The following is a 27771-nucleotide window of genomic DNA, read 5'->3' on the forward strand; positions in this document are numbered from 1 at the left end:
GACAAGTTACAAATATTCACATAACAAGACTTGTCTTTAAGTAAATTTACAAAGTCTTGGTATGTACTAAGTGAAAAGTGAATAGATTTGCACATACATTTAAGTTACAATTTCACAGTGCAGGATGTCGCTCAGTTTATTACAGATAGTGTCATTGTCTGTTAAGATGTCTACTACATCAGCTCATTACCATTTTTCAGCCAGGGCATGGCTCATTATAGTCCCTGATGGCTAAAGGTGGAAACATCTTACTAACCATTTCTTGGAGCAGCACATTTATCTCAGTATGTTAGTATGTTCACAGACTACAGGACTACCACCACACAATCAGCTCCACAGACAGTCTGCTGGATGATGTCAACATTTTCTACACCTGCTTTGAGACATCCAGCAACAGCACAGAGTGGAGGCACACACACACACCTGGACCACACAACCCCCCTTCCCTGCCCCAACGGTCTCTTCAGGTCAGGTACACAAAGCACTAAGGAAGATCAACCCCTGTAAGGCAGCTGGACCAGACAACATCCCTGGGCAGGCTTTAAAGCATGTGTCAACGAGCTAGCTGATGTTCTCTGCTCCATCTTCAACCTTTCCGTCAGTCAGCGCATCATTCTGTCCTGCTTTAAGAGTACGATCATCGCCCCCCCTTGCTAAAAAAAAGCCCACCCACCTGCCTGAATGATTACAGGCCGGTAGCACTCACTTCAATCATCGTGAAGTGTTTTGAGGGAGTGGTGCTGGCCCACATTCAGAGCAGCATACCGGACACCCTGGACCCCCTGCAATATGCCTACCGGCCCAGCAGGTCCACCTCAGATGCCATTGCAGCCACACCACATTATTCCCCCTCCCATCTGGAGACTTCTACATCAGAATGCTCTTTATTGACTACAGCTCTGCCTTTAACACGGTTTTCACCCATGAACTCACCCATAAACTGTCTGCACTTGGCCTGCACCCCACCCTCTGTGATTGGCTCCTAGACTTTCTGACTGGAAGGCCCCAGTCTGTCAGGATTGGTAATAAGATTTCAGCCACCATTATCACAAACACAGCCACCCCACAGGGATGCTTCCTCAGCCCCATCCTCTACACCCTGTTCACCAATAACTGTGTCGCCTCCCACAAAGATAACATCATCCTGAAGTTCGCAGATGACACTGCAGTGATTGAACACGTCACTGGTGAGGATAAGGTGGCCTACAGGAGGGAGGTGGACAGTCTGGCGTCTTGGTGTGCGAGGACAACAACCTCACCCTCAACACTGACAAGACGAAGGAGATGATGGTGGACATGAGGAAGGAGAGGAGACCTCAATGGCCACTGTTCATCTGAGGGCTTGAAGTGGAGAGGGTGAGCAGCATTAAAAACCTGGGCGTCTACATCAGTGAGGACCTCACTTGGACACTTAACAATACACAGCTGGTCAAGAGGGCTCAATAGCGGCTCTACTTTCTGTGGAGGCTGAGGAAGTTTGGTATGTCAACTAAGATCCTCTGCAACTTTTACAGCTTCATTGTTGAGAGAATCTTGACCAGCTGCATCACCGTGTGGTATGACAACACTACTGCTAGGGACCACAAATGCCTGCAGAGAGTGGTAAAGACTGCTGAGAAGATCACCAGGACCCCACTGCCCTCTCTGCAGAGCATCTACAACTGCAGAGTCCGCAGGAGAACTCCCTTGATCATCAGGGACTCCACTCACCCCCAACACGAACTGTTCACACTTCTACCCTCAGGCAGGAGGTATAGGAGTATGAAATGCAGGACTTTCATGCTAAAGAACTCCTTCTTTTCCAATGCCATTAAACTCCTGAATAACTGACTGGAGTTTATAACTTACTGATGTTGCAGCGCAGGTGTTTCAGTTTGTACCATTCAATAAAGTCCTTCCTTGCTGACTTATTTATTATTCTGGCCCCACTGATACACCCAACTATGGCTGTGTTAACAAAATATTTCTGCAGATTCCATAGTTGCTTCTTTACCTGATCTGCCATGATGGTCAGTCCTGGGTAGCTGGGAGTTTGGCAGAATGGTGGGTGTAAGTCATTATAGCTGGTGCATGAGGAGAGAGTCACTGGCAGTTGATATGCAGAAGTGTGAAGGGAAAGTGTGCGGACAGTGGTATATTGTTTTGGAGAGTAATGTGAACTGGAATGGGTGCACAGTGGGAGTTGAACCCCACAAATTGCCCAGGCAGTTTAATGTGTTACAAAAACGATTTTGAAATAATAAACCCTGTATATTTTGATGTATACTGTATTGGATGATGCTTCTTTATGTTTCAGTATCATGTATTATGTGTATGTTTCATTTTATTTTTCATGTTACGTTTTTAATTGGGGTGGCACAGTAGGAAACACTATGACCTCATGGATCCTTTACCCTGGTTTTGAATCTGCACCCAGTTACTGACTATGTAGAGCCTGCCTATTCAAGTGGAGGTCCTTGGGTCATATGTGGCCCAGAGGAAACTTCCGTGTGGTCCAGCCAGTGGTCCCCCCAGAAACTCAGAGTAAAACACATTTTGTGAGCCTTGTGAAAGTCTTACAGTAGTACAGACCACGAATGCAACACTCTGCATTGCCTAGCAACATTCAGTCCATAATTGTTGTGTGTCTACAAGTGGTGGTAGAAGTCTATGATACTGTGACAACCTGTTGAAGGAACTGCTTCTCCAGGGGAATCTCTTTCTGCTCTTTTACTATTAGCTCCCCTCTGTCCCCGATCCTGTCACTCAGCTCTCTCTAGGAAGGTGCCCTGAGCCCACACAAAGTGCTTTCCCTTAAGACTTGGCCAATCACAGCCCATTCAGTACCAAGACATGTCACAATAGCAACACATATGTGATGATTTAAAACAAACCTTGGACTGTCCACCTTGGGGTGTCTTCAGAGTAAGGCACAATGAGCACCAGAAGACATTCATGGCACCAGAGGTGACCCATTAAAGCTCCTTCTGGTCATTGTTACAGTGTGCTAGTGGGTGGGAAGTGAGTCTGGGCAATGGCTGCATGGGCAGGAGGAAGAGAAGCCAAGGTCTGATGACAAAGAGGCAGAGGTGAACATTGAGAGTCCCTTGTGTGATACTAAGTTGGGTAAGTGGACAGCCACCCCATGAGAAAAAAGATACTTAAGGCCTGTTTAGGCAGATCCTGAGAAGTAGTATGGTTACTGTTTTCCTTCGACTTATTTTCATTGTTTTTACATCTTATGTTCATCCCCTTTATTATTATTTAATAAACTTTTTTTGTTTTTTTTTTAACCTCCATGGCTTTACTTTGGGGACGGTATGACTCAAACACACCATTTAAATTCTAGATGCATTTTGAATTAACAGTTGTGGAGTTTTTAATTTATCATTACTGTGTGCTAGTGCACTGATTAAAGTAACTGGCAATAGCCTCCTTTGCGTTATGTTTTCCTCCAGAAAAACGAGATCAGAAACATTGAATTTCTTTCAAGAAGGACACATGTTATTGCATGTAACAGAAACATGTAAGTAAACATCAACATAAATACAGTATGAAGGGTCTGTCATGTGTCAACTGCTGTACCGATGAAGATTTAGTCACATCCTTTTTGTGACATGTTTTGAAACAGTGACCAACGCACAGCCAAACAGACCTTGTATTATTGTAGGCTACCACTTTTCCCCCCAACATAAACAACAGTTGCTGCATTGTGAACAGTGCTTGGGGTTACGTCTTTCTTGTCTTTCTGCTTGATTCCACTCATTTTCATTTCTGCCATGCAGCTACTTGCACTATGGTGAACCTTCAGGCAACCAAATTCACCAGGCATATCACAGTGGTTCAGTCATGTACTGCGATATGCCAAGTTTCACTATCTTTGTCAATGTCCAATGACCAATTCACATTGTCGTCTCTACCACTTGATTCAACTAATGGTTCAGTTTCAGTTTGTTCTAAAAGTGGCTTTACATCTTCTTGTTTACATGCCATTGTGTTTTGGTTGAAGGCTCCGCTCCTCTCATGAATATTGATGAGTTACCTTAGGGTGGCAAAACACATAGAAATATTCAAGATTTTTTGCAGGATGTTAATTTTATCCAGTTGAAGCGAGCAGAATTCTGTCCCAAGAGTTTGTGCTTAACACAGTAAAGTGGATCATTAAACATAACCCATAGTCTGACTCGGGCTTAACAATACTTAATATAGAATTCTGAGTCTGAGTCACGTATAGGATTAATGCCAGGGCGGTTTAAAGACTTGTGTGCATCATTTGTAACTCGCCAATATATGTCTACACTCACTTCTTGAAATAAGTTCATGCTGTCTGTTTCAGAATGGGCAATAAAATTTAAAAAATATGCAAATAAAAAAACAGTTAAATATAGTTGCATGTTTTATTTATTTCTTTATGTATTTATTTCTTCATACTGTTATTTTAGTGACACTGCACACAACATGAAATAAGCCCTGGAATTAAAACTGTCACTTTCACTCATTGAAGATAAGGGATGAGCTCTAGCAACTAGTGTATTTTGATTGGTAAATCGTTAGTGTACTAGACATGAACCTTCGGCCATCAGGTGCCACATTTACAGCAGATACTGAATTTGGAGTTTGTTCAATTAAAGTGACCGCTTCACAAAGTAATTCTCAGTAACTTTTTCTTGCATTTATATTTGATGCTCAGAGTCACAACTTTGAGCTTGCAAATAACCCACAGGATCCCCAAGTCAACCAAAGTGCATATGTCCACTCTGTGAACAGTTCACCAATCAAATAACAGTACTTGCTGGAGCCCACTTTCTTACGTTGATGAGTGGAAGAGATAGTTTTCATTTCAGGGTTTATGTTGCAACCAGCATCAGAAAAATACATAAATTAAGAAATCTACTATATAATAAAACTCTTAAGGTCTGTGTGTCCTGTCCCTTGGAACAACCTGATTGGTCAGTTTGGCTTTGGTGTGAAAGGTCAGTTTGGTGAGGCTTTGGTGACACAACAAAAGTGCATATGTGACTGTGAGACGAACAAAGGAAGGGTAGAGGTGCACACTGATGGAAAGTATAAGACTGGACCAGAGGCAAGAAAGGTGCCTCCAAAATAATGACAGTCTGACAGTCGCATAAATATAGAGGAAAGATGTTGAAGGTACACATGGGGCAAGAGATAACACATATGTTTAAATTATTCTGTTATCTGGCCTTTGACATGTAATGTGGCTGGTAATTAAATAGAGAAGTAATATGAGACAATTTATGACACATTTACTTGTTTATTCTCAGATGTTACATTACTATTTTTTATTGTCACATTTCAACAATACTTTTATTTGCATATTTAATTATTTAATTAATTTGGTCTGAAATATTTCACCATACAAGAGGTGCTGCTTCAAAGGTTATCACTACTGCTGGGCCAAACCTGAAACAGAGGCACTGCCCATTCACCACTGATTCCATGTAAGGCCAGGGTTTGTAATCACTGGAGTCACCCCTATTAGCCCAGTTATACTTTATTAATCTTTAAACTCAGTTTGTCTCAAATTCTTTTGTCTACAGAATATGTTCTGTATTAAATTAACTTTCTACTCAGTCAGACTAAGGTAGGAATTGCACATACAGTATTACATGGAGATTCAAGGAAGATAACTTTTGTTATTGTTTTAGTCTGTGTATTTCTTGTTTAATGGTATAGTATGGCATGACAGCAAAGGTACACATGTGTACTCACACATTCACAATGTAGTAATATTAGCATTTGTTTATGATTAACTTTATTACTTGAGAATATAATTAAAAACAGGAGTAAGGAGTATATCTGGTAAGCTGATTTGTGTCTGCTATGAATTAAAATGAACTTACTTTACGCCTTTAAAAACACTCTTGTTTACCATAGTGCCAGGGACTGGCAACACCTTACATGTTGTTTGGACGTGCAATTAGAATTTCACTGTAGTCGGTACATGTGACAATGCTGTTAATACTACAGAGAACCTTGTGTGTACATCTGTGAATGGGATGGTGTGTCTGAGGTTGATGGGGTTTATTAAAACTCAGGGAGATACACTGTGTTTGAAGTGTACTGATAAAATATTTTGAAATCTACTGAAGTAAATATCGTATATACGTTGTTAAGTTAGGTACAAAAAAGACAAATTATTTTCAATTATTATTTTATATAATGTTGCTTTAAAAAAAATATATCAAAAATGGTATAATATTCCCACCTTGGGTTCCACTGACATACAGATCATGCCATACTGTATGATAGTTAATGCGTCACAGATTGATTTATATATGCAATGTATATTTGTTGAGACTGGTTATGCAGTTCACCCCTATGAAGCAAAAATGTAAACCATTCCTGAGATTCACTCCAAAATAATCCATGTTCCTCCAGTAAATGCTGAGACGTAGAGTATTATATAAAACTCTGATATCTAGTATAATTTGTTGAAAGTTTCCAGCAATGCTATTGCATTTAAAACATATTCTGGTTAATTTATTTTAGTGTATCATAAAGTACACATCACTAATTAAGACATCGCTGACATTTCCTCTACAGGAAATCCACTGTTGATTTAAACTAACATTGATTGTAGGCATACATACAGACTTGTTAAAATCCAGGCATGTATTAAAATAAAATAAACCTAAATAAGAATATATTATTTATAAAAAAAAACAGCAATGGTTATGATTAAACAATTTTCATCAAGCAGTTGTAATGAAAGAAAGTTTTTGCTCTGTTAAAAAAAAAGTAAATAAAAATTATGCCGACATTTAGGGAGATTAAGTAGAATTTAGATTTTAAGCCTCATTACTGTTTTTGAAATTATTTATAAAATAGCCTTTAGGGTGTTTATTTTGGTTTTGTTGCTTTCCATTTCTTAACTTTCTGATGTTTTTCTTTTAATTTGTTTTTTCTGCTTTTAGCTTTTTTGTGTTCATGTGCTTACTATGAAGTCATTTGTTATTTAAGTTCGACTTGATTTTATGCAATGTTCTTTTCTTTAAATAAAAAAAAAAATGAAATAAAATAAATACAATCAAATAAAACAGCCTGCTAGTGACTTTTCAGTGTATTACTGAAGATTATCCAGATAACTGAATGTAGCTACTACAGCAAGCCACAAGCCTTCACATAACATCAAGGTTTTCACTCTTAATGTATTTTTCAGGGTGTTTTCAGCTTTCTTCATCCATTTAGATTTTTAGTTTTCTCACATTTTGCTTTTGACTGAAATCTTCTTTTAAATACTGACCACAATTTTCAGTAAGTATCTCCATTCACAAAACTGATTTACTGTAAATTCATTACCTGCTAAGCTCTTACACAAGCATACTGGACTTAAGCTACTCTCGGCTGATCACTGCAGCTGAATTAAAAAGCCTGTCAGGGAACAGCATTAACGGACAACGTGATTTACTTAAAATAGTTTTTGCTTCAATACATTTTACACAGACTGGTAGACAGACAGACGGATGGATGGCAGTGAAATTCCTAACATACAACCTTGGTTTAGGCTAATTCACCTTAAAAAGTTGTATGAAGAAAGTGTGAGAACAGGGACAAAGCCATGTACTAGCTGACATATTTTTTCTCCTTCAGTGTTATTACAAAATCCAAACAATCAGCAAGCAAAGGCATAACACAAATGTCTGTGTAGTAATTGTTAATTAATTAACAGCTTAAATATTCAAATTAAATTAACAGTTGTTTCAGAATTAGGTAGCAAACCAATACACTTAACTAACTGTAAAAGCTCATTTAATCAAGTTAAAAAAAATGTATGTATGGTGTAACATTAAAGTGAGTTAAGGGATGTATTCTAAAACTGGGAGCATTTTTCACTTTTTTTAATTTACTTATTCAAAAAGAGAGCACATGTTTTGTTTATTAAAAAATTTTGTAACAAGTTATATCAAAAAATTAACAGTGAAATTAGAATGTAATTACATGTACGTTAAATACATGTTTTTAATAGCTTACTATAATAGCCGAGCACAAATAAGCTTATGGTGGCTGAACTTGCTTTCATAGACATTTTTGTAAAAATTACACCGATTGATGTCCTGTTGTTAGTTGTTGGTTGTGGAGGGTCTATGGCTTATTGTCCTTCATAGTTTTTAAATATGAAATTTTTGAAAGATGTACCCAATAAGTATTTGTTGAAGTGAGCATGACTCAGCTACCATTTTTATAATTTGTACTGGGGATTTATTTGGCCATCAGAGGTGGGAATTGAATATACAAATGAGGAAAGTATGCAATACACAAGAGATAAACTTGAGTAAATGAGGTTGTAGAGAATGTTTCCCTTTTTTAACTTTGCCATTCCTTTTTAAATTGGGGTTTTTAAAATCTAAACAAAGAAATTACAAAAACCTGCATTTGGAGATATCAGAACAATAATTAAACTGAAATTTCTTTGAAGATGAAATGAGTCCACTGGGGGAGTGTTTTTTTATATGGATGAAAGAACAGACAGGCAGACAGACACGATGACAGCATTTAATGCCAACACACCTAAAAAAGTACAGTTATGTATTGTTCACAACTAGTGGTTGCAGTTCATTTGCCACTTTCACAGAAGAAACAAACAAGAAGGATAAGAGTTTGCTTGAAGCTGCTTTTGTTTTGAATCGCTATTTAAAGGTGCACAGGGATTTCAGCACTTGCAGAATCCAGTGGCTGCCACTGACAGTCCATTAATGCATCATAAAGTTCTTCACTTTGCTCCACAAACTGCCTATTAGCTTCTTCAACGTCAGTATGGGGGGCTGGATCTACAATTAGAAAAAAGACACAAAAGTATTCTTCATAGCATGTACCACATGTAAAGTAAATAAGGCAGCTATGGTGAGCAGTTTTCATGGATAAATAGCCATCCTAAATATATATGAGTGAGTACAGTAGGTAAACAAAATTGTAATGTTTAACAACAGGAAAATTACTTTTGATGCTTGGATTAAAATTTAACCAGCTCAGATCAAAGTTATAATAAAATACATTTGATTACTATAAAAAATAAAAAGTTGCTATTGTTAAAAACAAAGCTGTTAAACTCAACTTTACTTAAAATTAGTACATTTAAATGTAGCATTGTAGTGACAACTGTTCAAGGCTGTTTTCATCAAAATATTTTAGATAATTTTGCATGCATTATTAGATAATTAAATGCATCATTACTAGGCATAAAGTTCCATTATTAACAAAAGTAAGCCTAGTGTGGTTACAAAGTTAGTTTTAACTCACAAACATTGAAATTCTTCATAATTATAGTACTAACCTTCAAGGGCATCATCTTCTACTTCTTCATAGGACTGAAAAGACAAACACACACACCCACTAGTGTAGTCCTGCAAGCAGCTCTGCTACTAGCAAGCTGGAGAATTTCTGTGCACAATATTTTACTAGACAAAATACCAGCCAGAAACTCTACTTGTATGTACAGAGTCTGTCTATTTGATTAAAAAATCTTTCTTAATGAACAAATAAGAAAAAAAAATCCAACTATGAAAAATGTGACACTCATCTTGTACCAGTCATACCCTGCATATGTCTGTTTGGTACTCTTTAGTTAATGATGTTTGCTATGGTTGATGTTTCAAACATCTAAAACCACATGATAAAAGCAAACCTCTGCTCCTGCTTAGAATACTACTATTTAAGAGAGCAAAAAACCCAGTACAGGAAATTTGAGTTAAATATTGCAAGTGTACAATAAAACACACACAGTAACTTTATTGATGGGCATCTGAAAATTAATTAGGAACTCCAGAGATTGCATTGTATTGCTGCCGACTATATTTACAGATTTATATTGTACATGACTGTAAGCAGAAAAAAACTAAAGGATCTCATTTTAAAAGAGTGATCTATGGATGAAGTGAGCAGATCTTTGAATTACATTGCAGTCCCAAGTTGGATAATGTACTGTAGGCTTAAAAATATTATGTTAAGTTTAAATATAGATCTCTCTTTTACATGCCAGATTTTTAAACAGACAATAAGTATGTGAAGTAAAGTAAAATTAATACCAGTGTCACACCATAAGGACAATAAACACTGAACTCAACGATATTGTATACTATGTTTACCACCAACATTCATAAAGAAATGTAACAACAACCTACAGGGAATCAACTATTTTTTTCTACATTGTTTCAGGTGGTTTACTGACCATATTTTCTGAATTCTCTTTCTTTTGCCTTGATTCGTAACCTTGGAGTCATGACCTAGTGGAAGTGAGATTGCCGAATGACCCCAACACCATGCCAAATGATGCACAAATGGCACCCATTCTAGGTCTTTGTGTGTATGAATGTGACTTAGGATGCATATATTGTACACTTAGATGCACAGTTAATTTAAAAAATTAGAGGGAGTGAGACCGTAAGCTCCTTCAGAAGCTAAAACGGGATACATACTGTACCTTGCATATACGGTACTTAGCATTTACTTAATAAATGGTAGAATTTCATGTACTGTATTTTGATTGTTCCATTTGCTTTATACAGGTATATCTATTCATCTGTCAACCCAGACAGATATCTTCTCAAGTGTTTTGTTGTATGTTGTACTGTATATACTCTGTCAAAGGAGTCGGATGACGGGCTTCATTTGATATTACTTATTTTTAATGTACTATTTTTTCAACATATATATGCACTCTTGGCTTTAATTTGTGTTTTTTACAATTAGCAATACTTAGATCATGCAGAGAAAGAAGGAGGGATTATGTTTCCACTATCAGGTTGGGTCTTTTCATTATAAATTTTAAATCTTAAGAATTCAAACCCTATTTCTGTTACAATTTTGTGACATTCAATGGTTCACGTATAGGAGTCTAAAATGATTCTGTTGGGAAGCAGTAGCACAAAATATTGTGGGGATTTGGTTGCTTTCTATTTTTTTTTTTGAAAATTGTGTCTTTTTTTAACGAGATTGTACCTTTAACTGCATATGTATTTATACACATACATGCATATTATATTAAATATAGTAGAAAATTGTAACACCATCAATGAAATCCCAAATACCAATGAAAACTGGTCCTCAACTAATTGTTTTTAATCTAATCATATTTATTTCTGACTTTAATAAGAAAGAAAGATGGATGGATGGATGGATGGATAGGTAGGTAGAGAATAGATTTTTGATCTAAGTGAAAAATTCAATGCACCAGAGTACTGCAACAGTTTTTAATGGAATATATTATGAATAACAGGACAATTATAGTTTTTTTTTTTTTTTTCCAGTTTGTATTTTTGTCCCTTAAATACGTGGGAGAATTTATGCAGCAGTTGGGAGCATTTGTGGTGCACAAATTAATATGATATCTCATGGGGTGCCTTGCTATTCCCACCAAAAACACTTATAAATAGAACTTTATGTAAACCTGAAAGGAAAGCACAGTAAAAACAAAGTGCAACATATTACATAAGTGTAAGGCCTAAAACTATACACATTTAATAATTATTAGAATGTTCTATACCACTTGACGTTGGAAAACTCAAATTCTTACTTACAGGATCTGCTCAAAATGTTTTCAAAACCTGGCAGGATCTAATCAATAACATTTTAGAATAAACACTTAAATTGAGGAAGCAAATTCTTTCCCCTCTTTTTTCTTTTTTTTTTACTCTATTTATCTTTATTTATTTATTAATTTATCTATTTACTTATTTTACTAGCTTAAAGTTTTACTCTGCTGGCCTAGCTGTCTTTCTCAAGGGTGGGGATTGATTTGTTTCAAATCTATGTTTGTAAAACTTGACTCATTTGTATGGAATGTTATTTGATTTCAATAAAATCCAAATAATAATAATAATAATAATAATAATGACATATTACTATATAATTTTGTTTATATATAAATGTATTTCTTATAGAGTATCTGGCAAAGGGTGATGATTGCAGGTATAGACCACCAGAGAGAGAGCACAGTATAAATGGGAAGTTAGTAGTCTGATTCTACTACAATGTATAAAGAATAAATGAAGTTCAGTTTGAGCACAGTAAGACTGCTGAGCTACCTCACTCAGTGATGACACATCCAATACATACATATGCAAAAACAATTTAGGATCATTTCTAGTATGCTATACATTGTTAAAAATAATTATTACAGCTTAAGGCTTGGCTTACCTGCATGGTGCTCTGTGTGTAGCCATACTGAGGGTAACTGTAACTATAGCTGCCAGTATTCTGGTCATAGCCCCACTGTGCATAGTAATTCTGGTATTGTTCATAGTACTGGTTATAGTTGTAGTCACATGTTTGGAGGTAACCCATTGAGGTTGGACAAATCTTGCTTCTAATGGCAAGAAATAGACAGCATATTACTTTAGTAGTGAAGAAACATATATAATAAAAGGCAATTACCTACAATACATCAGCTGAGAATACCTACACCATATATGTGATATTTCCCTATAAAAGGATGAAAGGAAATACACTGGAATTCTTATTCATATTAATACAGACATACGCTTTTGCCAGACTCAGTCGTAGAGGCTTTCCTCCAAGTCCCAGTATCCCCTGACATTCCTCAAGGACCCGTTTCTGCTCACTTTCATCCATAAATTTCACAAAACCACAACCCCTGAAATGTAAAGAAATCCTATGAAGCAGATAGTAACCCAAATACTGTACATGACTCAATAATACCAGCCATTCTGCACCAGCTCTTTAAATAATTGCTCTGGTCATCTATCTGCTTTAGTTAAAACATTTTTTAAAATATATGTAATTTCTAATTTTCTTTATTCCCTTTAATGCAGAAAATGTGTGTCTCTTTTTCCCTACAGTATACTGTATACTGCAGTAAATACCAATGGAGTAGAAAAGAAAAAGATATGGTATAAACGCTACCTTTTTTATAAAAGATTTACTGTATGATTTTGATAAACATGATAACATGATTGCTAAAAAAAAAATTCATTCCACGCACACACATGAGCTCAAGTGAAGAATGCTTATGCCACTTAGTTTATAGTTGGCTTACCTTGAGTTACCTAAGTGATCCAGAACAACTTTTCCTCCTCTACAAGATGGATACCGACTAAGAAAGAATTCATATAGCATTCCATCATCCACATCTGATGTCAAGTCACCAACAAACACAGAATACTCAGGACTGAAATGAACAAAAAGAAAATGTATTGAGGGACATCTCTACAAACCAGCCTTTTAAAACTGAGACTTTCATTATTTTACCTATTATCAGCTTGCTTTCCATAAGTAGCTCTGTTTAACTTGAATCTTTTTGGCTAAAATAAAGCAAAAAATATTTTTGAGTCAACAATATTTTCCTATAGATAAACCACCTGCTAAAATGACAAGCATGGAATATGCAGAACCTTTTAGAAATATAAATTCAGATATGAATTAATTTTATAAATCGTGACACTAGTCACAAATTTGGCCATTACCAGCTAATGTTTACCTGACTTATGCTTGCTCATGTGCATACACATACAACAGCCAAGATGGTCTGTGTTCTTCAACGACTGACAATTCCTGTTTTATTGGCCTCTAGATAGCAGTCCTGGAATTCCCAAATGGGTCTTGAATAAGTAAAGCTTAAAGTGTTTCAAGTACAGTATATTAACGAGTCTATTAAATGAACAATAAACCTACAGAATCGGTTAAATAGATGCCATTGACCCTAATAAACTTGCATTAAATCAACAAAATCTACACATTAATATAAAAGTAGTTTATAATTATCATTCTTCTCTATACAACAAACAACTCCCTGTGTGCAGAAACCCTAAATAAATAAAACTAAAGAGTAATTGAAGGTCTGTGGGTGTGTGAAATAAACGCCCCCATCTGGCTTCTCACATACAGGGGTGGCTCCTGGAAGAGGTTTTCCATTGATTTTCAGAAGACATCTTTCTGCTGTGACCTCGTCTGCAAACTCCACAAAGCAGTAGCCTGCAGTGCTCCTGCAAATTAAAGAAGTTTTGAAATTTCTGCAGTGGCTCACCAGATTAAAATGCAAAAATATTAAAATGGGCAGGCAATTTATCTTTTCCTATAACAGATGACAGGCTGTTCTCAAAAGTGGAAAAAAACATTTTCTTTTCACTTTTTGTTGTTCCAAAGACCACACGTCAAGTCTCTATGTCAGATGACACATGCCACTAGCTTTTTATTTCTGTATATACAGTATTTAGGTGGACTTAGTACCTATGTGCTGAGTTTAATTTAGATTGCTAATCCAAATTCTTATACCTCTTCTCGTGTTTTTATAGACAGTTTACTTCGATATTTTTGGGAACAAGCATAAACATTTGAAGCTGACACCATGGGAAACCCTCTCCCTTTTAAATGTATTGATCTAAAAACCCAGAAATTAGTTATTATAATGAAAATGCTTTGGAATAGCCTAGAAATCCTTTCCCAGAATAAGCCAAAATTCTAATCTTTTCTAGTCATTAAACTTTAAAAATAAGATCCTGTACTCAGTACTGGAAAAACTGTTTAAGCTTTCCCAATCTGCAGTCAGACCAGGGCAACGCATAAAGAAATCACAATTCTATGAAATTATCAACAATTCCCTTACCCAGTAATTCTATTGCGGATTATTCTCACTCCTGTCACAGTCTCTCCCATAGTGACAAAGGCTTGGGCAATGAACTTCTCATCCATATATGGTTCAAGCTAGTGAATTGAAAAAAAGAATGAGTGAAATGATAATAGTTGGGCCCAGACGTTAGAGACTCTTGGGAATGGGCTACAAGTTTAGAATTTAAATAAATTCTGGCAAAAGGCACAGTTACAGCTGTAGAACTTGTTAATATACCACATCCCTCACCTCCATAGCCACATCTGTTAAACGTTTTGTTATGAAGGCCAGACATAAAAGTGGCCTCTGTCTCAAAGTGCAAGGGACCAAGTTTGTAACTCTCAACTCGGTTACATTGTCTGTCTCTTGATATTGTCACATATTCCTTAGGTCTGTCTCTCTGCATGTTAGGTTAACTGGTGAATCTTAGTTGGCCTGGGATCAACAAGTGTGCCCTGGGATGAATTGTTGTCTTCTTCGGAGTTGACTGTGCACAATGCTGCCTTTAATGGCTCTGCCCAATGCAGCTGTGTGATGGAAAAAGCAAAATCAGAAAATAGACGGACAAGATGGGCTTGCTGATTGTATTAAGAACATTAGAACAAGTTTGAAGAACACAAGCCATTCAACCCAATACAACTTGTCAGTCCTATTCATCCATTTTTTTCCAAAATAACATCAAGATGAGTTTGAAAGTCCTTACATTAGCACTGTCTTATTTCATAATTTATTAATAAATACTTCATAATTTATTATGAGTGTCTACAGCTTTCTGAGAGAAGAAGAATTATGGTAACATTAGAGCAAAATCTGTCCTGTACAAGTTTCCGTCTGTGTCCCCATGTTTTTGTTGAAGAATTTAATTTAAAATAACGGATGGATCCACCACTGATTTCTTTCACAATTTTAAAAACTTCAGTCATGTCAACTCTCTCTTCCTCTCCTTCTGTCTTTCTCTCTCTGTATACAGTATATATATAAAATGGATAGAAATATGTGCATGTATAGGATTAGCTATGGACAGACTTTGAACTTAAAACCACTTTGCATAGATCTACTATATAATAAAACACTAAGGTCTGTGTGTGTGTGTGTGTGTGTGTGTGTGTGTATGTTTGTGCCCGGTACCTACAAGCAATCTGATTGGTTAGTTTGGCTTTGGTGATAAGATAGAAAGACTACATGCAAGTATGAGATACACAAGGAAGAGTAAAGGTGTGAGACTCACAGACAGAAAATATAAAAGAGGACAGGAGGTGAACAAGTCGTCAAGAAATGACAGTTTGGCAAGCAGGCTTTATGGGAATGCATTCGAGAGAGGGACCACCAGGCAAGAGAGATTCAGACCCACAAAGATATTGAGGAAAGGTGCTGAAAGTACAAATAAGGCAATACATATCAAGTATTTCTAATGTATTCTGTTACCTGTCTTTGATGTGGCTAGAGTGTTTTATATTTTCATATTTTTGCATATATTGCATAATGCTTCCTTTGTCTGTGCAGCAATATTATGTTTTATGTTTATGATGCGTTTCATTTTTTCAAACTGCATTTGTTTTAAGACACTGCACTCATAAATGGGGAGGTTCTTCATAGGAATACGCTGAAATACTCTTCTATATACTTAAACATCAAGAGGTGTAATTTCAGCACTGAGTTTGGCTACATACACTTAATCACAGTTCAAGATACTATGTTATTTGCAAACCTTATTATAGAAAACTTTGCAGAAAAGTTTCAGAATTTCAAAATACATTAGTATTAAGTTAATAGAAAAATAAAAGTATGCTGTAAACCGGATTCTTCTGACTTCCGTGCTCCATATACTAATGGCAATGACAATTAGAATCATAAATAACTCCACCCCAAGGTAAGGTGAGCACAACGACAAATTTAGTAGGAGAGCACTGGATTTTCACGGGGGGTTGATGTGTAACTAAAATACAAATAAAGCTCTCCTTATTTTTGTTTAACAACAAACTTGCCTGAGAGTCCATCAGCAACAGATTACACCAAACAGAATTTCAACCTTCGTAACGGAAACCCTTAAGATCGCACTGTAACATGCCAAATGCAGGTCGAATCGACCCAATGCTTATAATGTGCCACTGCTTTTCACTTGCTTTTTTAATATTTTTTGTAAGTTCATTCCCTCTATTAAATGAGATTCTAACTGGCACAGCCAATACCAAATTCTTTGCTGCGTTGCATTTTAAGTTGCTCTAGTGCTCTAGATCTAGTGGTAACTACAAAATACAGGACATTTGGGTAATTTAGAATGGCAGTTATTATTATTAGACTAACAACTTTTTATCCAAGGTGACTTTACAACATTTGAGTTACATTTCTTTTGATTGTCCAATTGGAGCACTGGCACGTGAAGTGTCAGTAGTGGGATTTGAACCCACAACCTCAGGGTTTGAAGTTCAAAGCCTTTACCATTGTCCTGCACTGCCTGCCAATTAGATGTGTCATCTGTTCTAAAGTGGTGAAGAACAGTAGCATAGTGATTAGTGCTGCCTACCTACTCCTCTGGTCCCAGTTGTGTTGTGTGTATATTTGCATATTTATGTGTTATTTTTTTTTTTTTTACTTGCACAGACCATATGATACATGACTGGTATCATCAAGTTGTCAGGAATGCTGTCGTATATGCCAAGAATTAAGGATATTTGACAACACAGTGACAAAGTGGTTAGTGCTACTATATCGTACTCTCGGGGACTTTGGTTTGATTACTGGCCAGGTCTTTGTGTGGTCTTTCTTGCCAGGGCCCAAGGACATGGGAGGTTAGTTTGACTAATGATGCTAAACGAACTCTGCGTGACTGAGTGGGCCTTGAAAGGGTCTAGTGGCTTGCACTTGTGTGGGAAGCTGCCAGGATAGGTTTAGCAACTCTGTGCCACCCAATTGGAATAAACATGTTTACAAAGTGAATGAATGATTGAAGGAAATTACACCATACCTTTTTTCACCTTCCTAACCATGTGGCATTTAATCAAGAAAAACAGGCATCCATTTACAAAATCTAATTATCCTATTTGGCCAGCATGGTGGTGTGGTTGTAATGTTGCTGCTGGTTGAGGTAAACTAAAAATGATTATTATGAAACTGTAGGAAAAATGTAATTTAAGCAGGAGGTTATTTCTAGCTTGGCACAATAAATTAGCAAGTATATACTGTATTTGTGTTTTGCTTTACCTAAGGCAGCAAATTAAAAATAGGATTAGGTTCTAGGTTAAACTTTAAGAAACTAGTGAAGCCTGCAATTACAACATAATATTAAATCTGGCAACACTTCTATTTATCGCTAACAACAAATCCTTCTAAATGTATGCCTATACAGAAATTTGAGTGACTGCTGGGATCTTCTGAAACTGTTCTTTTCACAGCTCTGCAGTAGAGTACTGTACTTTTCAATTGCTCATTTGGCCTTGTAGGTTCATTCCCTTTGCATATATTGTATGTAATGCTTCCACGATCCAATAATTCAAACCCACACAAGCTCCCCTTTATTGCGGGAGTGCCCCAAGGATTGGTGCTGAGCCCTCTTCTATTCTCTCTATACACCTCCTCACTAGACCCTATCATTCCATTCTACAGTTTTTCTTATCAGTGCTATGCTAATGATACGCAGCTAATCTTGATGCTCCCTCCAGTGGACCCCCAAGTATTAGCTTGAATTTCTGCATGTCTCACTGATACTGCAACCTGGATGAAGGAACACCATATCTAGCTCAGCCTAGCAAAGACAGACCTTCTTTTTATTCCAAATTGTCCATCTACTCAACACTTCACTTCTGTTCAGCTCAGCTCATTATCGCTAAAACCCACCAAGTCTGTACACAACCTTGGGATGAAGATCAATGCCCAGCTGTCCTTCAAGGAGCATGTTGCTATGGTTTCTCAATCTTGCAGATTCACTCTACGCGTATCAGGTAGAATCTCAGAAAGTATCACTGACACTGCAACCTGGAAGAAAGAACACTATTTCCAGTACAACCTGGCAAAGATGGACTTTCTTGGATCATTATTGCTAACACCCAGTCTTTACGCAACCTTGGGGTGGTGATCATGACCACCTATCCTTCACTGACCAGGTTGCTACCGTCTCTTGGTCTTGCAGATTCACTCCATTTAACACGATCAGACCCCATCTGACAGAATACACAGCACAAGTCCTGGTCCTGGCTTTGGTCTTGTCATGTCTGGAATTAAGGTGGGAGTATCAGCATGTGTCACACGGCTGTAGCAGATGAGTGAAAATGCAGCTACATATCTGGAGTTCAACCAGCCGAGGCGGGCACATATCAATACTCTTTTCAGATCACTACATTGATGCAACATCTGTTGCAGCACATACTAAATTCAAATCCTTGATGTTTAACTAAAGAGTAGTCAGTGGGTCAGCCCCTATATATTTGGAGACACTTGTGAGGTCCTGTGCTCCTACTCAACCACTCAGGTCTGCTAATGAACAGAATCTGGCAATGCCAACTCTGCATGGTTTCAAATGGTTTTCATGAGTAGCTCCTAAGTGAAGAAACAATCTGCCCACCTCCATCCAAACTTCTGACTCTCTTAATGTGTTCAAGAAGCATATGAAGACTTGTTTGGTGAATTTCTGTCTAACTGATGTTACCTGTTAAGTTTTTGAAACCTCAGAATTGTAACTCACTTGGATTTTGTTTTGAGCCCTTCACTTGTGATGATTGATTTTGTAACTGTGTCCTGTAACACTTGTTCCTTAACAGCCCCCCAGACTGATGTTTACCTGATTATGCCAACCTCTTTTGTAAGTCACTTTCAGTAAAAGTATCTGCTAAGCAAATAAATGTAAATGTACTGAACACAATATTCAATCGAGTCATGCAATGTTTTATTGGCAAAATATAAGCAATAAATGATTTCCAAACTCTTCATTCCAAAATTACTTTATTTCTTGCATTTACTATAACCTTTGCTCATTTAAGTATATTATTTCATCCTGTGCTGCCATATACATTATTTTGTAATGACATTTGGCATATGCTCACGATAAAAGGTGCTATGTAAAATAACTCCTCGTGAACTGCTGTAGCTCCTGCACCTTATGCTTGATTGTGTGTTGCTACTAATACATCAACATGACACCACTGCTTATGTCATTCCAGTGTGCTTAGCATTGTTTCAGACGTGTTTGAGACTCGTGTTTGACAGCTTTTGTCAAAAGGTGGATTTCCTCTGTGATCTCTTGAGCGATGTCTAATGCCATACCCCTGTACAGATCATTGATAGGTGGCTGTACAGTTGAGGGCAGGAGGGATGTTGGGCGAGTCCAGCTCTGCCTCCTGGAATGCCGAGAGACAAAGAAATTTACAAAAAAAATCACGGGGGTCCCGTCCCCCTGACTTCTTGGGTAACCCAGTCCTTTTCGATTTATTAAAGGTTTGTGGTTATAAAAACGTATTGATGTCTAACAGAAACATGCCGACCAATAGTTCTTTAAAATGATTGGCTCTCCTACGTCTATAAATGGAATAAACAGACAAGTAACTCGGATATGATTCGTGCTCTTTGCTGGGTTCAGTCTGCGGCTATCTTGGTATACAGAGTCGCCTGCGTGTAACAGCAATCCAACACCTAAAGCGTGGCTGTAAACGTCCCTCTCCGAGCACTTAACAATATCACAACTCACGTTTCCCATCCATAAAGTGCTCATCGTGCACACCGATTAAGTCGCTCCTCCAGCCAAAGCTGCGGTCACCGACAGTCACGGACAAGGTAACATGTTGGTGCCTTCACAACCCAGGACACAGCGCACACCAATCATCCCGCTGACTTAGTCGGCGCTTTATGTGACGTTAAAAACAGCGACGCAGCGTCCATCCTCCTCCACTAAGAACGACAAAGAGCTCGAGTCGTGGAGACGGTATTGACGCGGAGTACTACCGTGAGAAGCCAGCAGATGGCAACGTTGTGATATGTAAAGCCAGCAAAGCAAAATACAATCGAGTACTGCCCTTGTGGTAGCCGACAGCGGCGTTTACACTTAGTACTGAGAATTCTGGAAAAGCACACGACGGGGAAATGCATTTGTATGAGCACAACGGCACATCATTAGCATTCTAAATGTAGGGATCCCTTACAAAAACATTCGAGACAACAAAATAGGGGCGGAGTATTGGCTCTGAGGCTAAGGATCTGCGCAGGTATTCAGAAGGATATCCGTTCGAATCCCCATTACTGCCAAAGGGGATCCTTCTTTGCTGGGCCCTTGAGCAAGGCCCTTAACCTGCATCTTTTCGGGGCGCTGTACAATGGCTGACTCAAAGGGGTATGTGAAAACTAACAAATTCCTAATACAAGGTAAAAAAAACCTAATCTTATTCCTAAATAGTAACATTGATTACTTTCTCATAAATCAAATCCAAGATGTGAGTCAACTCTGGATCACAGAGAGATGAGGGGTGCCAAATATTACAGCCTGAAATCCCCTTAAGAATAGCCCAAACGGAAGAGCTACAGCAGTTCACAAGGCGATATTTTATATAGCACCATTTATCATGAGCATGTCCTACTACCTGCTAAACATGCAGTCAGGTTCATAAGTATTTAGACAGTGATGCAGTTTTCAGTTTGGCTCTGTACGTCACCACTAAGGATATGAAATGAACCGATCAAGATGTATTTGAAGTGGAAGCATGCAGTTTTAATTTAAGGCATTTAACAAAATCATTGTATGAGCCATTTAGAAAAGACAACTATTTTTACACATGGTCCCCCAGCTTCCAGGGGTTCAACAGTATTTGGACAAACTAACATAATCATAAATATAACAATCATTTTTAATACTTGGTTGAAAATCTTTTACAGTCAATGACTGCCTGAAATTTGAATCTACTCTAGTGATGCTTTGCCAGTCCTTTACTGCAGCTGTCTTCAGTTGCTGCTTGTTCGTTGGACTTTCTGCCATAGGTTTTGTCTTCAATAAGTGAAATGCACTTGGTCATTGAAGAATATTCCACTACTTTGCTATGAAAAGCAACTTGTTTGCTTTTGTAGTATGTTTTGGCTCATTGTCCATCTCAACTGTGAAGTGTCATATCCGTTTTGCAGCATTTGTCTGAATGTGAGCAGACAGTACAGCCCTGTACACTTCAGAATTCATCCTGCCACTTCTGCCAGCAGTCATATCATCAATTAACACCAGTGACTGTCTTCCATTCACAGCCATGCATGATCGTGCCATAACACTGCCTCCGCCATGTTTCACAGATGATGTCGTATTCATCGGATTGTGAGTTGTACCTTTCCTTCTCCATACCATTCTCTTTCCATACTTCTGGTACATGTTCATCCATCCATCCATCCATTATCTAACCCACTATATCCTAACTACAGGGTCACAGGGGTCTGCTGGAGCCAATCCCAGCCAACACAGGGCACAAGGCAGGAAACAAACCCCGGGCAGGGCGCCAGCCCACCGCAGTGCACACACACACACACCAAGCACACACTAAGGACAATTTAGAATCACCAGTGCACCTAACCTGCATGTCTTTGGACTGTGGGAGGAAACTGGAGCACCCGGAGGAAACCCACACAGACACGGCAAGAGCACGTTCATCTTAGTTTCATTTGTCCAAAGAGCATTCTTCCAAAACTGGACAGTTTTTTTTTTTAATATTTTCTAACAAAGTCTCATCTCTCCTTCCTGTGCTTGAGGTTATCCAGTAGTTTGCACCTTGTGGTAAGCACTGTCTTTACTTTCATGGAGTCTTCTGTTGATTGTAGACTTTGGCAACTACCTCCCAGAGACTGTACGTGGTTTGGCTAAATGTTGTGAATTGGTTCTTCTTCACCAAGGAAAAAATTCTGATATCATCAAACACAGTTGTCTTCCATGGTTGTCCAGGCCTTTTGATGTTGCTGAGTTCACCAATGCATTCCTTCTCTTTAAGAATATGCCAGATGGTTGATTTGACCACTCCTGGTGTTTCTGCTATCTCTCTGATGGATTTGTTTAATTTTTCAGCCTAATGATGGACTGTTTTTACTTGCATGGACAGCTGTTTGGACCTCATATTGAGAGTTCATAGTGACAGCTTCCAAATACAAATTCTACACTTGGACTCAACTCCAGACCTTCTACCTGCTTGATAGTTAATGAAATAATGAAGGACCTGCTCCCACCTGGCTATGGAACATCTTGTCAGACAAATATCCAAATACGTTTGACCTCCTGAAAGTTTGGGGAGCGTGTATTAAAATGGCTGTCATTCCTAAATCAATCATATGATATTTCTGCTAAACCCTTTGAATTAATGCTGCAGGCCTACACTTCAGTCATGTAATTATTTCTTCATTTCAAATCTATTAGGTGGTGTATAGAGCCAAAATTGTGAAAATTCTGACACAATGAATCTGACTGTAATTACTGGACTCGGGCTCACGTGCTAGAAAATAATGTGAACAAACCTAGCATCCTGAACCAATTTTTTTAACAGATTTTCCCTACTTTTATAACAATTCCTATTAAGTCACCTGGAACGTCCAGTAACAAGTCCACCTCTGATTATCAGTATGGGTTGTCCATAACTGAAGACCAAAGAAGGAGTCAACTGAGGACACTACATCTTAAGACTTGTGCTGACCAACTTTGTGGTACCCTTTGTCACCTGTTCAGTGTGTCCGTAAGGCTTCAGAAAGTGCCACTGCTGCCTAAAATATCCTGCATTGTTCCTGTTCCAAAGAAGGCACGTGAGTCTTCACCTAATGACTACAAACTAGTGACACCTGCGTCTCACATCATGAAGACCTCTGACAGGCTGGTCCTGGACTATACAGTGGTGTGAAAAACTATTTGCCCCCTTCCTGATTTCTTATTCTTTTGCATGTTTGTCACACAAAATGTTTCTGATCATCAAACACATTTAACCATTACTCAAATATAACACAAGTAAACACAAAATGCAGTTTTTAAATGATGGTTTTTATTATTTAGGGAGAAAAAAATCCAAACCTACATGGCCCTGTGTGAAAAAGTACTTGGCCCCCTGAACCTAATAACTGGTTGGGCCACCCTTAGCAGCAATAACTGCAATCAAGCGTTTGCGATAACTTTTACAGCGCTCTGGAGGACTTTTGGCCCACTCATCTTTGCAGAATTGTTGTAATTCAGCTTTATTTGAGGGTTTTCTAGCATGAACCGCCTTTTTAAGGTCATGCCATAGCATCTCAATTGGATTCAGGTCAGGACTTTGACTAGGCCACTCCAAAGTCTTCATTTTGTTTTTCTTCAGCCATTCAGAGGTGGATTTGCTGGTGTGTTTTGGGTCATTGTCCTGTTGCAGCACCCAAGATCGCTTCAGCCTGAGTTGACGAACAGATGGCCGGACATTCTCCTTCAGGATTTTTGGTAGACAGTAGAATTCATGGTTCCATCTATCACAGCAAGCCTTCCAGGTCCTGAAGCAGCAAAACAACCCCAGACCATCACACTACCACCACCATATTTTACTGTTGGTATGATGTTCTTTTTCTGAAATGCTGTGTTCCTTTTACGCCAGATGTAATGGGACATTTGCCTTCAAAAAGTTCAACTTTTGTCTCATCAGTCCACAAGGTATTTTCCCAAAAGTCTTGGCAATCATTGAGATGTTTCTTAGCAAAATTGAGACGAGCCCTAATGTTCTTTTTGCTTAACAGTGGTTTGCGTCTTGGAAATCTGCCATGCAAGCCGTTTTGCCCAGTCTCTTTCTTATGGTAGAGTCGTGAACACTGACCTTAATTGAGGCAAGTGAGGCCTGCAGTTCTTTAGACGTTGTCCTGGGGTCTTTTGTGACCTCTCGGATGAGTCGTCTCTGCGCTCTTGGGGTAATTTTGGTCGGCCGGCCACTCCTGGGAAGGTTCACCACTGTTCCATGTTTTTGCCATTTGTGGATAATGGCTCACACTGTGGTTCGCTGGAGTCCCAAAGCTTTAGAAATGGCTTTATAACCTTTACCAGACTGATAGATCTCAATTACTTCTGTTCTCATTTGTTCCTGAATTTCTTTGGATCTTGGCATGATGTCTAGCTTTTGAGGTGCTTTTGGTCTACTTCTCTGTGTCAGGCAGCTCCTATTTAAGTGATTTCTTGATTGAAACAGGTGTGGCAGTAATCAGGCCTGGTGGTGGCTACGGAAATTGAACTCAGGTGTGATACACCACAGTTAGGTTATTTTTTAAAAAGGGGGCAATTACTTTTTCACACAGGGCCATGTAGGTTTGGATTTTTTTTCTCCCTAAATAATAAAAACCATCATTTAAAAACTGCATTTTGTGTTTACTTGTGTTATATTTGAGTAATGGTTAAATGTGTTTGATGATCAGAAACATTTTGTGTGACAAACATGCAAAAGAATAAGAAATCAGGAAGGGGGCAAATAGTTTTTCACACCACTGTATAAACCCCCTTGTTGTTGACCACCTGGACTTGCTGCAGTTTGCATATTGGACAAATATTGGAGTGGAGGATGCAATTATCCATCTTCTCCACAAGGCTTACTCTTACCTGGATAATGCTGGCAGCACTGTAAGGATTCTGTTTTTTGATTTTTCCGGTGCCGTCTATACCATTTAACCTTCACTGATAAGGGTTAAAGTCATGGATATGCAGGTGGATAAGCCTATGGTGTCCTTGATAATGGACTAATGGACAGTTTGTGAGACTCAAGGGCTGTGTCTCTGGTGTAGATGTGAGCAACACTGGAGCACCACAAGGAACAGTCCTGTCTCCTGTTCTCTTCACTCTGTACACCTCAGCCTATAAATATAACACCAGGTCATGTCACTTGCAGAAACTCTCAGATGAGTCTGCACGTATGGTGGTGTATTGATAAGGAGGATGAGACAGAGTATAGGAGTCAGGTGGAGAACTTTGTTTCTTGGTGAAAAGAGAATTGCCTGCAATTTAACATCAGCAAAATGAAGGAACTGATAAGTGATTTTTACCATACCAAAGAGCCTTTATGCCCATTCACTATTCAGGGAGTGGATGTAGAGATGGTCCACTCCTACAAATACCCGGGGATCCACATCAATGGCAGGTTTGACTGATCTCATAACACAGAGGAACTATATAAGAAAGGACACAGCAGACTGTTTTCCCTTAGGAGACTACATTCCTTTAATGTGGGTAATGTGCGTCTCTCTTCCTTCCATCATGGACATTTATACCAATTGCTGCATCCGCAAAGCCATCAGCATTGTGAATGACCCAACACACCCTGCACACTCACTGTTTACACTTCTGCCATTGGGAAAAAGGTACCGAAGCATTCAGGCCCTTACCATCAGAATGTGTAACAGTTTTTTCCCACAAGCAGTCAGATTCCTGAACACTCATGGACTGATCTGATATCTGATATATGTGTTCTGCTCTGCAATGTTGCACATGTTTGCACATTTGTCTCACATGCACCTTGTTATATATTATGTGTCTTTATGTTATGTGTCGTGGATTCTTCGTTGTCCTGTGTTCTGTGTAGCACCATGGTCCTGGAGGAACGTTGTTTCATTTCACTGTATGCTGCACTACTGTATATGGATGAAATGATAATAAATACTCTTGAATCTTGACATCCTTCACATCTTGTGCAACTCTGTGATGACCAGTACAATTTTCTATACTGTGGTGTGTTAGGCTGGTAACACCACTTCAAGAGAGGCCCACCAAATCAACAAACTAATTAAAAGTACAGCCTCCGTTGTACATTGATTTCTGGACCCCCTGGAGGTAGTCAAGAAGGAGAGAATTAAAACAAAACTGAGTGTCATTATGAACAATGCTGCACATCCTCTCTCTGACACACCAACACTGAGGACACTGCCTCACTGGGATTGTGACCATCAAGGCAGAGGGCTTTCTTTCATTTTAATTTTCTTCCTTTTCAGTTATTCTGGTGTGTGTTCAGACCATATTATGTGTGTGTCTATCTATCTATCTATCTATCTATCTATCTATCTATCTATCTATCTATCTATCTATCTATCTATCTAAACATCTTTTAGATTATTTTTCCATTAAAACTGAAATTTTTCTCTTTCTTCAAGTCTTTCCGATATGTTTTTGAATATCTAGCCCACTTGTTGGCACTAACTAGTAAGTACTTTTTTCTATACCTTATTTTTCATTTAATTTGTCAGTCAATTGTGCAATGTAGATGTTTGATTATTTTAAAAGATGTTGGTTTTCTTTCACCCTTTCTTTCATTGACATTAACCTTCAACTGACTGTACTGACCAGCATTGCCAGGTATTTGAGTCAAAATCATCCTAATCAGTAAGTCAAGTTTCCTCCATTTTGAGAATGTTCCCCTCATTCTGGAAAGTAAAAGCAAATCTTTTAAGTATGATTTAGTAATTTACAAGTTTAATAACCACTGATTCAAAAAAGGAACACTGTTCTACTGTTCTGTTGTAAAGAAAGGTTTTGTCACTTGTACAAGTAAATTATGTTGCCAAAGCCAGTAATTGAACTAGCTCTAGCTACAGTTGTAGTAAAATATTTTGCATTTTTCTAATAAAAAATCCCTTCTGACCTTCAAAGTGCATTCCTGTATAAAATATGTGAAAGAATACTACCTTTTGCACTACATGAAGGATATTCACAAATGACAGGGACATTTTGCTATTGAAAACAGGTTAAAATATTTGACGTGATAAACAATCATGCACTCAGTGGATGTATTCCTTAATGATATTAAAGTTTAATGAACTTACTACATTTAAATCTGTCATAAACATGTAAAATCTACTTTTCACTTGTAAAGGCAACATTCTGTGCTTCGGTCTGAAGTTTAATTTTAAATTGTAACAACTTATAACAAACCAAACTAAAATATAATATGCAATCACCTTTTCCTTTACAAGCCAAAATTTTTAGAAAAGCCAAGGCAAACAATTTAATAAAGATGTTACCTAAAAACATTGGTTCTATACTTTATTTGCTGAGGAATCTCTGCCTGTAGCTTGCATCTTTGAGAGTTGTCGTTACCGATATTTTTACTGGATTTGTTTCAGAAGGTTTGATTGCAATCTTGAGAAGCTAAGCTAAAAATTTCACAGAACTATTTAAATTAATACCAATAATCAGGTTCACATTTGCACTTATCTGGAACTCTGACTCTTGATAATAAAGATAAAAAATAAAACAGGAAGAGTACAGGCTGAGGTGGGACAAT

General features: G+C 38.0%; 1 protein-coding gene across 3 annotated transcripts; it reads right to left on the reverse strand.

Annotated features, from left to right (window-relative positions):
• Positions 1-8476: 8476 nt before the first annotated feature.
• On the reverse strand, positions 8477-20407 carry LOC120517449 (tRNA selenocysteine 1-associated protein 1-like). 3 transcript variants are annotated; one of them, XM_039739779.1, is made up of 9 exons: positions 20241-20406; positions 14561-14658; positions 13841-13940; positions 13207-13259; positions 12995-13126; positions 12479-12592; positions 12136-12304; positions 9275-9308; positions 8477-8771 (listed from the first exon to the last, which is right to left on the reverse strand). In XM_039739779.1, the coding sequence occupies exons 1-9, from the start codon at positions 20262-20264 to the stop codon at positions 8635-8637; spliced, it is 861 nt and encodes a 286-aa protein (XP_039595713.1). In that variant the 5' UTR covers positions 20265-20406; the 3' UTR covers positions 8477-8634. The 3 variants fall into 3 exon arrangements, with proteins under 3 accessions (XP_039595713.1, XP_039595715.1, XP_039595714.1); XM_039739781.1 differs by lacking the exon at positions 12479-12592 and having other exon boundaries at positions 20241-20407; XM_039739780.1 differs by lacking the exon at positions 9275-9308.
• Between the last annotated feature and the right edge of the window lie 7364 nt (positions 20408-27771).

This window comes from Polypterus senegalus, chromosome 17, assembly GCF_016835505.1.
Source record: "Polypterus senegalus isolate Bchr_013 chromosome 17, ASM1683550v1, whole genome shotgun sequence".
In the NCBI taxonomy this organism is placed as follows: domain Eukaryota; kingdom Metazoa; phylum Chordata; class Cladistia; order Polypteriformes; family Polypteridae; genus Polypterus; species Polypterus senegalus.

Bases quoted from the DNA above. Each gene is read 5' to 3' on its own strand.
- LOC120517449 (XM_039739779.1), bottom strand. From the start codon at position 20,264: ATGAGCACTTTATGGATGGGAAAC. The intron at 12,305-12,478 runs GTATGTCTGTAT...TCTTGCCATTAG, and splicing joins CGACTGAGTCTGGCAAAAGC to AAGCAAGATTTGTCCAACCT. The intron at 8,772-9,274 runs GTTAGTACTATA...TTCTAATTGTAG, and splicing joins AGAAGATGATGCCCTTGAAG to ATCCAGCCCCCCATACTGAC.